Here is a 17,116-nt window from a genome sequence, read left to right as displayed (position 1 = left end):
CAAGCACATTTTGGTCCTGTGACTCTTGTTGCTGCAAAGCTCCACATGAGAAATTAGAAGATTTTTCTAGAAGCTTCCAATTACCATGGAATTTTTTCTGTGGATTTTTTTTTTGAACCATTGATTAAGGATAATCACGAAAGGAAAACTACGGCTACTAATTGTTGAAGTTGTAAGGGAATATATTGAGATGATTATCAACTTAATGAAGCTGGCATTGAAATACATTTTCCTGATTTACTTACTCTGTGTACTGTGCCTTCTAAGTGGATAATACACTGTGTTTTTACTCAGCCTTAGTAAATAACAGACTGGTCTCTCTTGTTTGCAAATGACAGGGAACACAGTTCCAGGAAAAATAATAAAACAAACAAGCACAACATGGAATGAAAGTATCAGCCATTTCAGTCCCAGTGAAAAGAAGCTTTATAGAGAAATGCTTGTTTCAACGAACTTAAACTTGATGCCAATTCATAATTACTAATCTAATTCTGAACTATTTACTAATTAAAAATAATATAGGGTGCAGATTTCATGTGAATGTGTTTTTTGAAGTGCAAATCTACACGGATTGATTTACAAAGGGAAGTTATGTACACCTTCTGAGAAGGAAAAACTGAAATGATCAGTTAAAATAGTCCACTCCTCCTCTAATTTCAGTAAGGTTAATATCCCTGAACCAATTTTTCAATACACTTTTTCTTGTTCTATCTTTATTTACTGCGTGTATTGTGAATAACCTTTTTCTATGTAGTGAGCATAGAGGGAAAACTGGTTGGTTTTGACTTCCTACCATCAATCTACCATGGCTATTCAAAATTTTGCCTGTGAACACCCACTCTTTTACTTTATGTACACATTCCAGCTCCATTTCTCATCTTCCTAATATAAATCCTCGTATCCAGGCTCTGGAATTTTTGCAGCATATATCTTAAGCCACTTTTGATCTCTTGATGGATACAAGCACACCCTGGCAAGAAAAGGGCCAGACCACTGCAAATGACTGCAAATTCTGTTCTAATTGCCAGGAAAATCAGAGAGATGCACAAAGTACAAGACATGATACAATTGCCTTTCCATATCCTAAAAATATTAGGACATTTTCCTTGTCATTCTCTGGATTATTTCTGTTTCTGTATCCTCTACAGATTTGACTAATTATATTTGACAATTCTATGTGGGCATATACAAATAAACATCCGTAATGGCATTATAATATTTTTTGTTCTTATTTAAGGCACATATTATCTTCCCTGTTAACAACACTACCTAATGGGCAGATGTCTACATTACAAATAGAGGAAACTGAAGCAGAGATTTCAAGCAATACAGTTCGCTCCTGCTCAGTATTCCGAGCAGGAAAACAGTTCATTACAACATATAGTTAGAAATGTTACCTAGAAAACACAGATACATGGTTCCAGTCTCTCAAATCCTTGGCCACTCTCCACAGAAATCATTACAGAAATAAAACTTAATGCAGAAGCAGTGGCCTGAATTTTTAAAAGTATCAATGTAACTCCAGCTTTAAGCAGTTGATATTTGTAATACAATTACTTTCATCTTGGAAACTTGAAGGGAAGTTGAGAGATTTGTGAAAATGTAAAGGACCCTCTAAATTTCTAATCTACCATTAAGAGCAGAGTCAAGTGATTGTGTCACAAATGCCTTGAAAATCCAACTGCGTTGAAATTCTTTACTGCTTAGCAACTTTTCCATAAATCTGTTGCATACAGGAATGAGGTTATCTTGCAAAAACTGTTTATTCAATTAAACAACACTTAACTAAAATGTTTTCTCAAACTTCAAACAGAAATGAGATCCTATAAATACTTATGCAAATAAATGCAGTAAGTTCATAACACATGCTTAAGGAGAAGTACATGGTTTAGCAGTGCTCCATTAGAACACTATATGCAGGGATCATGGTTGCAGTACAGAACGCAAAATGTTTCAAGGACTCCTTAAGTGCCCAAATCTCAAGAAGAACACCAAAAACATTTCCTGAGAATCTGAGTTTTCACAATAATTAAAAAATGAATTAACTTATACTCCACCCTTATTAATTTTACTAAGTTACGTGAACAAAGCAGTGAAGGAGAACCACATGGTACTACATTAGGACTTTCAAAAGCTCTAATAAACTGTTATTAAGAAAACCACATTCTCAGAGAGTAGGATGGAAAATAAGGAGATGAATTAGAATTTTGACTGAGGCAACAAGGCTGACATACAAATTGCCAATTCAGAGTTTGGCAGTGTTAATCCTGGACGATCTTGATGTTTCTATAATTGGCTGATACTGAATGATTAAATTGTGATATGGCAAAATTGCAAAGCAGAAGGCAGCATTTATCTACTCATGACAACTGAACAAGGAAGGTTGAGAGGAAAAACAGATGTTAACTAATGTAAAATACTACAGGGTTTTGGAAAGAATAACATAAGCCATTCACATTCCAAAACAAATTAGAACGATTCTGATATAATAGTAGGCAATGAAGTCATCTCTTCTGGTTTGGTCTATTTTGAGCTGTTCTAATAGAGGTTTCCATTTTTATTCTCTTCAGTTATGTTGCCATTGATTGTTATTTCCCTACCTGAACATACTCCAGCCTCTGCATACCTTCCCCTCCACTTTATGGCTAGCATAGCAGAGGGTGAAATAATCTAGAATAGGTAAAAGATTAAAGTACAAAGAGCTTCCTAAGCATGACTGTATTAAAGGAATAGGAAAGAGTTGCAACAGAAAGCAAATGTCAAAGTGTGAGGGTGCGCTTTCAAAGTTCACCCAATGCACTATACTTAAACATGTAAAACTGAAAAACTTACTAGAATACTAGATTTTATATTCGCATTTAGAAAGCACAACTGAAAAATGCAACCCTTTGGGAAGTACTCTGATGTTATATAAAGGAAGATTTTTATGTTATTTCAGAGGCAGAAATTAAGTATGAGGGAATTAAAACATTTGAACTATAGCAAATCATCTGGCATCCAGCTGAGTAGCTTAGATCTGTTGTCATACTGTTCAACCAGTTTACATGATGCATATGCTCTTTATATAATACAATTATTATATACAAAACAAAGTGCAGCAAATACAAGGTGTCATCTTTGGTTTTGGTGTAAAACAATCTGTGCTAATGCAAACCTGTCAAAAGAATACAAAAGCAGTGCATTTGATGAACACGCATATTTTACTATAGAAATGATTAAAATGCACACCTACCAGTAGCAGAACGTATTAGAACAGATGAAATGAACATCCCGTTGGCTGCAGCAGGCTTCAGAGCAGATGACAGCAGTCTCAGAGACCCCATAATTCATTACTATCTCCCAGTGAGAAAAAGAGAACTCTGAAAGGTTTTCCTCAATCAGAAATTTTCCTACCGGTGAAATAATTTTGCCTAAATAATTAAAACCATCAGGAATCACCTTCAGATTCTTTATTCATCCAGTATTACCTCTATAGGTTTCATGAGAGAAAGCCAAGGTATATTTTACACACTAGTTTTTCCACTTCATGCCTGTGGGGTTTTTCCATTCAGGAATTGTTTCCTGAATAAAAGTGGCTTCCCAAAGAGACAAGAGGATGACAACTGAAATTGTACCTTTATGAATGTTGATTAGTGAGCCTTCAGCACCATAGAGTATTTTATTTAGTGAAATTAACATTGACAGCTCTGGATTAGAAGCTATCAGGCATTAAAATATTAAACCGCCGCTTCTCTTTATTTCACTGAAACAAGATTTTGCTAACTGCCTCTTACTAAATTATCAGTGGCATATTAGTTTCTATCGTGTACTAGAATTTTTAAGTCATCAACATATAATAAGGGCCTATTTACAAGATCTCTTCAAGGTATTTTCACTACTTCCGCTAAAAGGTTTCCTAAGAATAAACTAATGTAATCTTCAAACAATGTTGCTGAAACCATACTTGGGTCCAGACAATACCAGATCTAGGACCCAGAAAAGAAGCTGCACAATATTCTCTACTCATGCTCTTGCTATACGCCCTTGGCTATTACTTGCCAGGTATTTATCATCCTCCTCACTGCAGCATGTTTTTAACTACACGTATGTATGCAGAGAAATCCATCTCTGACAATACAGCTTGATTTGTTCGTAATTGCACTACATGTGAATAAATTATTGATAAACAAGCTGACACAAAGATACGAGGGCAGATATTTAGTTTAAAAGTGGGTTTTGTGGTGAATATTGCAACAGTGAATTACATGATCTAAGATGAGCTTCTGCGAAAGCACAGACTACATAAAGAAGCAAGAACTGAGAATTTTCAAGGCACTTCCACTAACCTCCATACACTTTAGATTTGGGCAGAAAGACGAGTCAAGATACAAAGAGAATCAAAGATACAAAGACCAGACAGACTTGCAGCAGAATTAGCAATAGTGTACTTTTATTTTGGGGTCATTCAACAAATCAAAGAACTGTGTCATTTTACTAAGGGACAGTTAATTTACCTATACATGACCAAGTAAGGCCTCGCGTATTAGTAGCTGACAAACAGGGGCAGGGAATGTTTTTGCTGGCTTCTGCAGTAGTTTTATGAGATGCTTCGTGTTGGTGGAAACTCTTGAGAGATAATTTAATAGCCTGGGGAAATCAGCCTTTCTCCCCTCGTACCTCAGCACCAAATGGAGCATCTAACAATTTCCTCTCTCCTCCTATTTTGCAAGACAAATCATCTTCAATTTTGTTCCAGAATGTTTATTAGTACAAATGATCTATTTTGCCCCAAAATATTTCCTTGTTAAGCCAACTTCCATCTGTGACGACAAAAATAGTGTGAGAAGATGGAAGAAGATGATAGGGTTGGTTGTTTAGTATAAGGTCTTGTAGCAGAACAGCTTTTCAAGATTTGAGATTTGTCTTAAATGGCTGCCTCGCTTCTGAACCAAAATAATGACAAGCTATAAAAGTACTGGTTTTCATTCTAAAACAGTTGGAAGAAAAGGAAAAAACTGGCTAAATATGCATATAAACACCACATTCGATTAGTTGCTCAATTATTCTCTTTGATACTTCAATACTACATACAAATCTACAGCAAAACAGCATATTTAAATCCACACTACTACTACTACTTACTAATTTGGTAAATGGGTTTTATAAATGGTCATGTTTATATGACTACCATTTTTCTGGGATTTGCCTCCTTTCTTCCTCTCAGCCAGCTGCCTGTGCTGATGTATGGGCAGCGCAGACTTGATCCAGATTTCTACTGCTCTTCCACAATCAAAGGTAATATTTATTGTGCAGGGAGCACCAGGGAGCAGGATGGGCACATCTGGCCACACTCATCAAGGAGAGGAGAGCGGATGGGGATGGCAGCAGAGGAAGGGGACAGGGAGCAGCAGCAACGTCTGGACAAGAACTGAGCCAAGTACTGGACCCCAGAGTTAGAAGGGCCTATGGAGAAGGTGACAAAGAGGGAAGAGAACCTGGCTATGGATGACAGGGTTAGTTGGGAGGCAGGAATTACAAACAGTGATTTCTGAAATAGCAAGAATTAGGAGAATTTGAGCTCTGGAGCAAGAAGGTGAGGTGCAGACTTGGGGAAATGGCTGTTCAGGGGCAAAAGGTAGAGGAAGTAAGACTTCAGAAAGAAGAAGCTCTGGGATAAGATTACCAAAGGTCAATACTGTACCTGACACCCCTAAGAGTGGGAGCTTCCATCTATCTTTTGCCCTGTCAAAGCAGGACATTTTGCCATTCTTTTTAATCATAGTCCTAGTTAAAAGAATCATAAGGACGCTAACTGGAAACACACAATATTGACTGCATATGTTGGAGATTATTGACGTTTTCTCTCTCCTTGATCATAACATTTCTGCTAAGTTGTGAAAAATATGAACAGAAATACAAATAAATGAAAATGAAAAGTACACAGTGTATTATGAGGTTGTTGCTGCCGTATCTGTTAGGTAAACAGAAAACACAGCCATCCAACAACAGCCACTGAAATTCATAAGTATCCCAATAAACTCTACTTCTTGTTGCTGCTAAAGCCAGTTTCAGTTCCCATGGAAACAGCTGCTGGATCGCCAAAAATGAGATTTGATATTTTAAAATAATCAGTGATTTGAACTAGTGATTATTAGGAAAGTATTGTACTCTTCTTGCAACGAAGAGGTATTGTGCTGCAAGTCAGAAAAGAACACATGGCAGCTGGCAGACAGCAACTGAGTTGTTAAAATTCTTGCAAATGATATTGGTTGCTCGATGACAACAGCAAAGGCAGTTTCCTGAGAAATCATTGAGCAAAATGTAGCAAAACTCTATTTTGAAGGAAGTGAAAAGCCTTTGAAGGTGTGGAGAAAAGTACGTAAAATATTGTTGTACAGATCTTAGCTTCAATGCTTTCAAGCGCTTCTCCTAAATAAGATCTCCATTGTACCTCTATTCTGAGAATTCAAGTAGCCAGGAACACACAAGCTAGAAATTGCTAGATATTTCTTCTGCTGCTTCTTCAGCTGTGAATTTATTTGTCAACTACACATTAGGTTTCACTTCTACAAACAAGCCACTACAAACAAAGACAAAACATTGGCAGTGTTTAGTTTTCCAGTGCCAGAGGATAGGTCCAGAGGTAACATTTATCTGGGAGGGATCAGTGGTAATACAGGGGGTTTTGATGGGTGTTTGGATTGAAAAGGTCAGGAAGATTTTGGGGGAAGACATTACAGAAGAGTGAGGCAGCTCATGGAACAAGTGTGGGGGTTCTCTGATCTTTTGGGGAAGCTGTTTTTTGTTCCTATGGGGCTGCACAATAAGATGGTGACATGAGCATGGGCCACACTCTCAGGACACCTCTGCCATGTGAGTGAAAGCTGAAGACCACCACTCCCAGACCACAGTCTTCCCACCTCCTCCTCATCCACCCTATCCTCCTAGGATTTGCGACCATTTCCCCAAGCCATGCCATCTTCTGAGTTCCTCTCTCTGCCTTTTCTTTCCCCCATCAGGGCTGAAGAACACAATCCATCTTTCTCACAGTATCCACAAACTCCACACATGCACCTGTCTTGACCCAACTATGGTTTTCTTCATCTCTGTGCTGACAGTATGTATCAGGCAGGTGGAAGGGGAGGAGAGGCCTAGGCTTCCTCCAGCATTTGCTTTTCTCACCCTTTCCTCTTGCCACTGCTATGATGAAAAGTAGACTGATCTATTCTACTCTTCCCTCATTCTAGTGACACGAGTTTAGAGGAAAAAGTGAAGAGAATAAAGTTGAGCAAGCAAGTGATGACTGTGGACATCCCAAAAAACAGATGCTTTGTTTGTCTATGTTTAGAATTGACATGTAATACAACATGACTTGTGTAATATATCAAAATAGCCACAAGCGTATATTAAGAAATAAAAGGTAGTGCTAACGTGGAGCAGATAAATACGAATATTGGCAGAGTCTGACTGTTTTTTCTCACTTCTAATTGCAAGATGCTTTTACAGAGTTCCATCAGAGCCTAAACCACCCCTCTCATACAGATCAGTTACATGCAGTGAAACCTCAGACAGGGCATTTACAATCTATTTAAATTCATTGGGAATCTGTTAGATGCAGGCCAAACACAAACCAGCTAAAGATTCCACTCACAACTAAGGATCAGAGATAAGCCATAGGCAGGCTGCCAGCTTCTTCCTTTCTCTGCAGCATTAATTAATGTAAGGTCTGCTTCACATTTGCTTCCATGTACCAAATTCTTTAAATTCAAGTTGAATACTGTTAACAAAGTAGACTTGATGCAAATCAACCACAAAAGCCACAATACATCCCCAGAGCCCAAAGTTCTGTGGGTTTTTTTTTCCCTTCCTGAATCACACTACAGTTTTCAGTATGAAAGCAAATCTGCCAAAATGATAGGCTTTTAAAAATATTCTACATAAATCTGTATTATAAAATTACCAACTTTTGTCTTAACACCTTTATATATCATATAAAAATCCACTAGATTCACGAGGAAAGACAGCATTTATCCATAGAAAGAAAACTAATAACTCTTTTTAGTATTTAGCCAGAAGTACTGACAGACAGGTTTTACTTCAGTCAGTTTTGAGTAATAAAAGTTAACTGGTAAACATAAGATATTACCTTCTGTTACATTCGGTAAGTCACAAATCTGACTTATCAAAGCATTTTGCATCTGTTTCCATAAAAACAGAGATATGTGAGGAGTCATAAGAGATAAATTGTTCCCAGGGATTTGTGAACAATTGCCACTTTTTTAAAGCACAAAGCAATAGATTTCTTTTGCATATTTGCTCTTAAGAATGACTGCAACACTTTTAAATAGTCTTATCTTGGCTGCATATTAAAATATTTCCATTTGTAGACAGAGTAGTTCAAAGATGGACAGAAAATATTTTCCCAGAAAAGCACAGTAGTTGTTAAAGGATTATATTCACTATTTGTCCCTAATATAACTAGTTCTGATTACGAAATGCAGCAGATGCAAGAAGTGAGCCCCAAAGTACAAAAACAATGAGTTTTCATGTTTACCCACCTCTATATTGGATATAAGTGTATAGTTCACTTTCAAAGAGTAATGCTATTAACACCTTTTTTCATAGTTCATATTTTCTCTCTCAAAGTACATTTGTCCCCAGAAAGCAACAAACTCATAAATCAATTTCTACTGCAAGCTGTGATAACTAAATCACTAAAAGGTTTCCTTCTGCTGACACTTCCATTCCCTTTGCTTTACAAATTCCAAATCTATGATTAATAACATGTGGTGGCACATGAAATGATTTTCTTTTTAAATGGGATCATCTTAGGAAAAACAATATCCAACAGTCAGATTTTCCTCTTAGACAGTGATCTTTAAAGTTTTATTGAAATTTACAGCTGTTGAAGATTGTGCTGAAAGATACTGTGAGCAGCTGAGGTCTATTTAAACAGAATGTTAGTTCCAAGCATCCACTGTTTGTTCGTTTAGGGGGGAGGGTTAGCAGAAAGATGGATTTTACAGTGACTAGGATGGTGGCAGCAACTTCTCCTGGCTTATGAGAAAAATATACATTAAAAAACCCTCTGTGGTTTGTGGTCCAAATTTGTAATGAAACATGTTGGTCAAACCCCAAAATGTGCCTCGCATCTCATCAGTGTCTCTCTTGGGAGGAATCCTCTTCCAAATAAGCCTTGCTAAAAGGCATGCTCTTTGGCAGCAAGCTTTTTCCACTATCCCTCATCCACCCTGTGATGGGCCGTGTTGCTCTTCCACACCCTGCATACATGGTCCCCAAATATGACTTGGTCTTCCTCTTTCTTAATCTAACCAACACATGAGATTTCACCCTGAAGGTTAAGAGGTCTGAATAAACTAATTTTTGAAACACATGTTTAAAACCTGTGGCAAACAAATTATGAGCAGAGAGAAAAACAGTGAGGTTGAATCTAGACAAGTCAAACAGCTTTAGAAAATAATCCTGGGATTTGCTTACCCTGAGGTGTTAACGTTTTCCTCTACTGAACACAGCAGGCAATAATACTCTAAACAGTCCACTGACAGCATCCAGGACTACTCAAACTGACTACTTGAAGAGATGATGGGAGATTTCCCTACAGTGTTTCATATGCGTATGGGCCTTGAGGATAACAGTAAAATTTATGTAAGATGATTCCTAGTGCTGCCTGTTCCTTCAAATTGAAATTACTTGACGCAGACATTTGATTAAATAAATGAATAATAGGTACTAATGAATTTCAGTGTAAGGAAGTAATTCTTCAAAATAGTGTTCTTTTTTAGGTACTGAGTTTAAAATTAACGTGAAGCCTGTAAAGGGTACGGACAGATGAAACCAGCTCGTAGGTTTTTTTGTCACATCTCTTACTACTGAGAGGTGTCGCTCCACAATGTCAGCAGACTTAGGTCTGCAAACTTCTTCTTAAAGTATTGCTCACCTAATACACTGCAGAGTTGACAGTCTCTGAATTTATTGTTCACTAATGATAATCATCACAAGTTTAATTAAAGTATTATCCAGTGTATGTGAAAAGTAATTATGTGCAACTAACGTAAATTCTACAACAGGCTGGTATTTGTACAGAACTGCTCTGCTGGCACTAGAACTGCCCATATAAAAATGAAGTGGTGTTTGTTATAAAGTGAAAAATATATACATGGCACATGGTGAGCTGCTACCATCAAGGCAAAACCTAATCTAGTGCTAGTATCAGCCCCAAATCTGTTGTATTATTCGTAGGTACTTGAACTTTTTCTCATCTTTTGAAGCCTGTTTAGCTACACCTACTTTTTTTTGAGATTGTCATTAATATAGTTACAATTTTACCTTAACAAATGGCTAGGAAATCCGCACCAGCTTTGCTTATTTGCAAGGCATTATGAGTGTTCAAAGGCACAGCAAGTCTTATTTGACAGTTGCTTGTGCCTAACATATTTTCATTCCACAATCTGTCAGCACATTTAGTCTCTACAGGAGACTAAATAATGTAATGAATGTGTAATGTAATGACCACACACATTCAAATGCATAATGAATTGTTCTTACTGCAAAAAATATATATTAAGCTTTTATGAATACCTAAAGGCAATGCAATTCATCTTCCCTGTTGTCGTGGTTTAAATACTAGTGGGATGAAGTGAATTTGTAAAGTGTTTTGGTTCATTAACAGTTAACTAAGTGACAAAATGCCCACCCAGCTGAAAAGGACAGCCCAGAAGTGCCTTTCAACGAAAATGGAAAATTAACTTTCCTGGTTTGTGTCAGACATAATTCCACTAACAAAAGACATGAGTTAATATTCATCTAACTGCAGCATAATAGGGGGGAAAAAAATAGTTCCACTGTAAGAAAGTTAATGAAGGCAGTAATAATGTCTTCATAGTAGAAGTTTTCTTCTTAAAGGCGGCACCAAAAAATGAATTGACATCTAGAGTGAACCTTTTCAGTGAAAAAGTCCTTCACTCAGCAAAAGGTAACAAAATCCTCTAAGACTACTAGGAATTTCACTCCTCAATACCGCAACTGAAAGGCAATTGTAGACCTTGATGGTGCTACCGTCCTTTTGCCTCTCCAATGTACTGTACACGCCTCGTGTAAAAAAAGTTAAATGTGCTCTGCTTTTAAGTCCAATGAAGCACACTCAGGCAAGGCAAGCTGAAGACTCGACATCTTAGAGTAGCAATTTCTTTTGATGCAGTTACCTTTCAAGAGGCTATTGTTTTCTGCAAGATATGAGGGGAAACAGGTGAAATCACCCCATCAGTCAAGGCCCTGGATAATAGTGCGCTGTAATTCCGTATTAGTCTGCTGGTGTATTTGGAAAACATTAATCTGTCTAGGTGTAATGTGAAGTCTTTTCTAAAACTGCTTGGGAAATTCTCACGTAAGGTAATAATAAAAACCACCTCAAGCCCTAACTGCTCTCCTTGCTTATTTTCTCTTGCTCTTGATCTTTTGGTCTTCTCTGATTCTCCACTTCGTACTTTCCTAGCATGTAGACAGCTTTCTTCTGATGATCTAGAAGCACCTCTTTAAAATATCGAGCTGAGGTGACACATAAAGAGCAAAAGTCAGATTTTATATACATGTCCACTGTACTAAGTGAAGGGGAGAAAACTTTAAGCCTTAAATTTTTAAATACACACCATCATGGCACACTAGCTCTGCTGCAGATTTGTTAGTTGCCTTAAGTCATAAACTGTAACAACAACCCCATGAGTATATGCAGGCCATTTGCTTCCCATTCATATATTATACAGGGATTTGTTGACTATACATGCCCACTCATCTAGGAGGAACTTGTCATGCTATTCTTGTTTTTATCCAGGGGCTTTAACAAAATATTATGGCACTAATATCGCTATGATGGGAATTAATACGTAGCTATTTGCTACCAAATTCCACCATGAGGAATCAAACATTCCACCATTCCATCAAACATCCAAGGAGGTTCATACTTTCAGCGCATGTACTTCTTACACTGGCACTGAAATTAAACAGAATATGCAGTTTGAAAAAAAAAAAAAAAGCCTATGTCTCAAAGGAAACTTTGTCACAGAAAATATCACAGCTATGCAGACTCACAGAGTAGGATACCATTCTGACTCAAAAAAGGTGAAACCTAACCTAGCCACAGAATCTCTTCTTTTTTCCCCAGCCTAAACAACTGACACTTTTTAGCCTAATGATCAGTAAGAGAAACAGGAAATTACAGGAGTTTTACACCTGGTCATCAGAATTCAGGAGTATCTGCTCTGGGCAGTATCTCCCGCAGCCTGCTCTGGGGCCCCCAACATAAGAAGGATGTGGAGCTGTTGGAGTAAGTCCAGAAGAGTCAACAAAGATGCTCCGAGGGCTGGAGCACCTCTGCTATGGAGACTGAGAGAGATGGGCTTGTTCAGCCTGGAGAAGAGAAGGCTCCAGGGAGACCTTTCAATACTTAAAAGGGGCTTATAGGAAAGATGGGGAATAACTTTTGAATAGGGCCTGTAGTGACACGACAAGGGGCAATGGTTTTAAACTAAAAGAGGGTAGATTTAGACTAGGTTTAAGGAATAAATGTTTCATGATGAGGGTGCTGAGGTGCTGGCACAGGGTGCCCAGAGAAGCTGTGGCTGCCCCATCCCTGGCAGTGTGCAAGGCCAGGTTGAACTGAGTCTGGAGCAACCTGGTCTAGCGGAAGGCGTCCTGGCACATCGCAAGGGGGTGGAACTGGATGAACTTTCAGGTCCAGGTCCTTTCCAACCCAAACATTCTGTGATTCTATGATTTGTTAGAACTGGCATCTGTATTAACATGTATAAATAATTATTAGAAAACACAAAGAACAAATAGGAGTCTTTCTTGACATATTGTAAACTATCTTTAAAATAATACATATAGACAATTCAGCAATTCTCTTATCTTGGCTCCCTAGAAATACACAACTTTTGGAATGCCGAACAGCTGGCAGAACCCCTCCCCATAAACATCCTAAATACCGATAAACGGTGAAGGAGAAAAACAACAGCATTTATTACCTTAAACCTGTTAGGGAAACCCTCCTGCAGAGCCAATTAAATGACATTCCTCAAAGCATGTTAAGAATAATTTTTCTCAGGACTAGTCCTTACTTTAATCTTTCATATTTCCCCCACAAGGACAACCCAGCACAGTATCTGTTTCCACATCAGTGGAATGAATTTGTTCTAGTGGTGACAGTAGCTCTGTGTAAATAAGCATGAGGATCATTATTATGGCATAGAAGTGGTCCAGGGTTAAGTACACGTACATTAAGACTTCTGAGTGCGCATCAACTTGACCAGCTATTCGAAGGAACTGTACCATAACCACCACTACTGACCTCATTTTTAGCACTGCTTATTTCCTCAGTCTACATACACTGCAGCAATGTCACTCTCAGAAATCATTATTACAGCTGACAGACTAGCTGATTGATTTAGCCAAATCATTCTAAGCTTGTTTAAGAGCATTAAAAAAGCCTTACATTGATTTAGCAATATAAGGTACTTTTAATCAGTTTAAGGAGCATCCATACAAGGTGCTTGTATCAATTTAACTGATCAGTTTAGGAGGTGACCCCAGTAAACTGATGCATCAATCTAACTGGATCACCTGCTAAACTGATCAGTTAAATTGATACACCTCTTTGTGTACAGAAAACATGTTAAACGCACAACTTGTTCCACAGATGACAACAAGAATTCTCATAAGACATTTTTACATTTCTCACAGTTTTAAATGCATCCTTTCCATGTCTCAGGTTTCCTGTATTTATAGGGCTGCCATACTCCCAGAATTTCACAGACAGCAATATGTGAGTGGATGCTATATGTTTTTTCCAGTACATTGAAAGAGCAGCAGACCTACTGCACATAGAGCGTACACTGATGATTGATACGTGTACCATAAATCCATCACTTTCTGAACTTATCAGGCTTACTATACAGAATATATCAAACATACAAGGAGGTTCATACTTTCAGCACATGTACTTCTACTACAAAAGTTTCTGGAAATTCCTACACAGGCCAGACAAATGTCTTCAAATTCCTTTCAGACAAAATTTCTGACCAGGGAAATAAATATATATGGAACCCTTTAGGCATATTTCACTCCCCTATAGAACAGTTTTACAGTTTTCCCATTGTAAGCATTACCACAGAGCCGTGAGTTACAACTGATTTAACCCCAATAGTCCCAACAGGGTAGAAGTAAGAGTGAAGTACAGCATATCAAAATTAGGATTGTATATTAACAGACACATGACACACATCTCTACCTGCAATTTTCCCAAACTGTAAAGGAACTCGGACAAATCTCATTGTCAGAAACGCAGGCTTGCTTAGGTCATTCCGCTCTGTTTCCCTGTAGAAGTTCCCAAGAAACTGCTTGCAACCTGGATAAGAGGCTTTAGTCCCCATCTGCAAGTTTCTGATTTGTGTATTCTCAGCACTGACAAAAGTAAATTTGCAGGAGTGGAGGAAGTAGATTCTTAATGGTTAATAACTCAGGATTTGTCACTTAGCTCTCTTCAAGAGATTGCCCAGAAACCCATTGTTTCATCTTCCAGCTGTTTCCCATCAAATTACTATTAAATTATTCATAAATTATTACATAGCTTCTTCACATCCCTGCACTACTAATTTTAACAGTTGCAAAAAGCCTGGAATACCGGCTTTCAGGTTGAAAAAATGCACATAAACAGCAGCAAAATATACAGTACAGATCAATAACATGAAAATCCAAGAAGAGTTTTCCCTTTCTAATCTAAACTCTAAAAACTCACCATCTTTCTGGAACTTAGCAATATCCCATTACCATCAGTTGCTAGCACGTCTATCCCTTTTGAATACAGGAAAATATAGCACACAGATATAAATAAGCACCAACATTCATGGCATTTCAACAGCTTCCTAATAAATTAGGCAAGTAAAAAAAGATTTTATCTCCAGTTTTTAATGTTGCAGCTAACCCCTTCAGTCTCTAAATAAAACTGTGCAGATAAAAACACAGGATGGCTTCCTAACTGTTTCAGGAAAGGATAAATGAGCACACCTTGAGATAATAACTAATCAAAGTGCAAGTACTGTGCCATTAGAGGGTGAGCTACTAATGAGTCACAAAGAAATAAAACTGTCACTGTAAGCTGAAAAGATAATGAAAAAATAATCAATATTTAGAATTTTATCATAAGGAAAATAGTTAAGCAAAACTCTAAGCAAAAAAAACCCAGACATATATTAAAAGGAGGAAAATCTCAGTATTCGTTAAGTTAGTCCATTCAAGTAAACATAATTGAGAGATGAGCATTTACTTTTCCAAAATGTATCATGAAAATGAACAGCGTGAAGGAAGCGCAGACATTCCCCATATCTAGTGCCTTATGCTGCACCAGGACCATTAAAACCACATGAATTATTTTGTCAAACTGCTTAGGAAGTTCAGAGATGGTCTTAAAATAGTAATTTATCATCTCAAACCTAGTATGAACAAAGCTACTTCATTCTCTTTAAAGCTTAATTAGTGTACTTAAAGTGTAAGCTGTGTTATCAAATATAATTAATCATACTTTAGGGTGGGGGTATTTTAAGCTTTAAATTGACTTACATTCTGCTGCTTGGTATAATCTTGTGCCCGTCTCTAAACCATGTCACTTGTGGTCTTGGATAGCTGAGTATGTGTAGGAGGTTTAGAACTGCAGCTTGTCCTTCAGTCACTGTTTTTCTCTGGTTTGTGTCCACGAAGTTCCCCATGTCTGCAAAGAAAGGAATTATACTAAGAGTCCTAGAAGTTATTGTCACTCACCACATTTCCTTTCAGTGGACAGAGAAATAAATGTGTTTTACCATAGACATTGGCATTGCTATAATTAGTCGATATGACACTAGAGATCATAAAACAGTTTCGATTAATACAGATTTGGATGAATATATGGCATAAGGCAAATCCAAGTGCTGCTAGTGCAAGCCAGAAGTGCATCAGTCAGCATGGCCTCAGTGTTCTTTTGCAATAATGGAATGGTTTTAACTGAAAATGACATTTTAATGAAGGTTTGTTTTGTTTTAATAAACCCTTGATTAATAAATCCTTTTGTTTAATAAATCCTTGCACAATATAAAAGAAATTCCAGTGCAAGGCAGAGGAGTGGTGTATATAAGTTTATCAATTTTTTAGTCACTTCTGGCTTTTTAATGCTTTTATCCATAGCTACACAGATAGACAAGCAGCTGTATTGCTTATATAGTCATACAGCGTGTAATCAGAGCTATGTAAGCCACTCTAGCCAAATGGAAACCAAAATAGCAAGTCTCTAGTCATGCTGGTAGCTATTAGTTCTTCTGGCACTACACTATGATTTAAATAGTGCATCCAGGTCTCTGACATTTACAGAGGCATCTGTAGAATTAAAGAGCAGCTTGTAACAAAAATTCTAATGGAAGAAAGAAAACTACTGTTGTAGAACCTCTGTCCCTGAAGGTTTTATTTCAGAGACAAGTTCACGTACCTATTGAATCCTTGTAAAAATTCAGTGAACGTTTTCTTGTTGTTCTTTTGCCTTTTGTATCACATTCCTATCCATTAAAATAAACAGCGCTGTAGGCTCCTACTTATTCACCATCCAAAGAACTTCTATGCATTTTAATTTGCTTTAAACCAAAAAATTGACACACAGAGAGAACTGCTCCCGTGTCTGCCACCGAATTCCCTTTTTATCTTTTCTAAGGACCACAGGGTTCTCTCCAAGTTCTTTGTTGCAGAGAGGCATGCAAAGGACATTGAAACATAGAAGATTACTATCAGGTCTGTGATGGCAGGAGATGAGAAGAGACAGAACAAGAGCAGAAATTAAAAACACATGGTATTTTAAAGAAGCTTTAATCATCTTTGTGATTTTCAAGTTATTTATTCAGACATAATCAGCATTGTACTTCCTCTGTTGCTCCATATTTCTTACAACTGTAATCAGATCACCTACTTGAAAAGAAGTATCAAACCGCGTAGGTGGATCTAATTAACTTCACTGTCATGTGATTATTTTAGTCTTCACAATCCAAGAGGTTTTAAGCCCATTCTGTAATTAAGATTTACCCAGCAGTTTTCTCACAAATAGCTG

The 17,116-nt window shown here is 37.5% G+C and overlaps 1 protein-coding gene across 3 annotated transcripts in view; it reads right to left on the bottom strand.

The window, feature by feature from the left end:
• SDK1 (sidekick cell adhesion molecule 1) overlaps positions 1 to 17,116 on the bottom strand; it is a 411,662-nt gene that overhangs the window by 267,504 nt on the left and 127,042 nt on the right. For all 3 annotated transcript variants that reach the window (XM_030484559.1, XM_030484561.1, XM_030484560.1), the window contains exon 5: positions 15,610 to 15,757. In XM_030484559.1, the coding sequence (XP_030340419.1) occupies positions 15,610 to 15,757 (148 nt within the window). The remainder of the gene's footprint in view (positions 1 to 15,609; positions 15,758 to 17,116) is intronic.

Source organism: Strigops habroptila, chromosome 4 (assembly GCF_004027225.2).
Source record: "Strigops habroptila isolate Jane chromosome 4, bStrHab1.2.pri, whole genome shotgun sequence".
Classification (NCBI taxonomy): domain Eukaryota; kingdom Metazoa; phylum Chordata; class Aves; order Psittaciformes; family Psittacidae; genus Strigops; species Strigops habroptila.
This window is presented reverse-complemented; position numbering and strand designations above follow the sequence as displayed.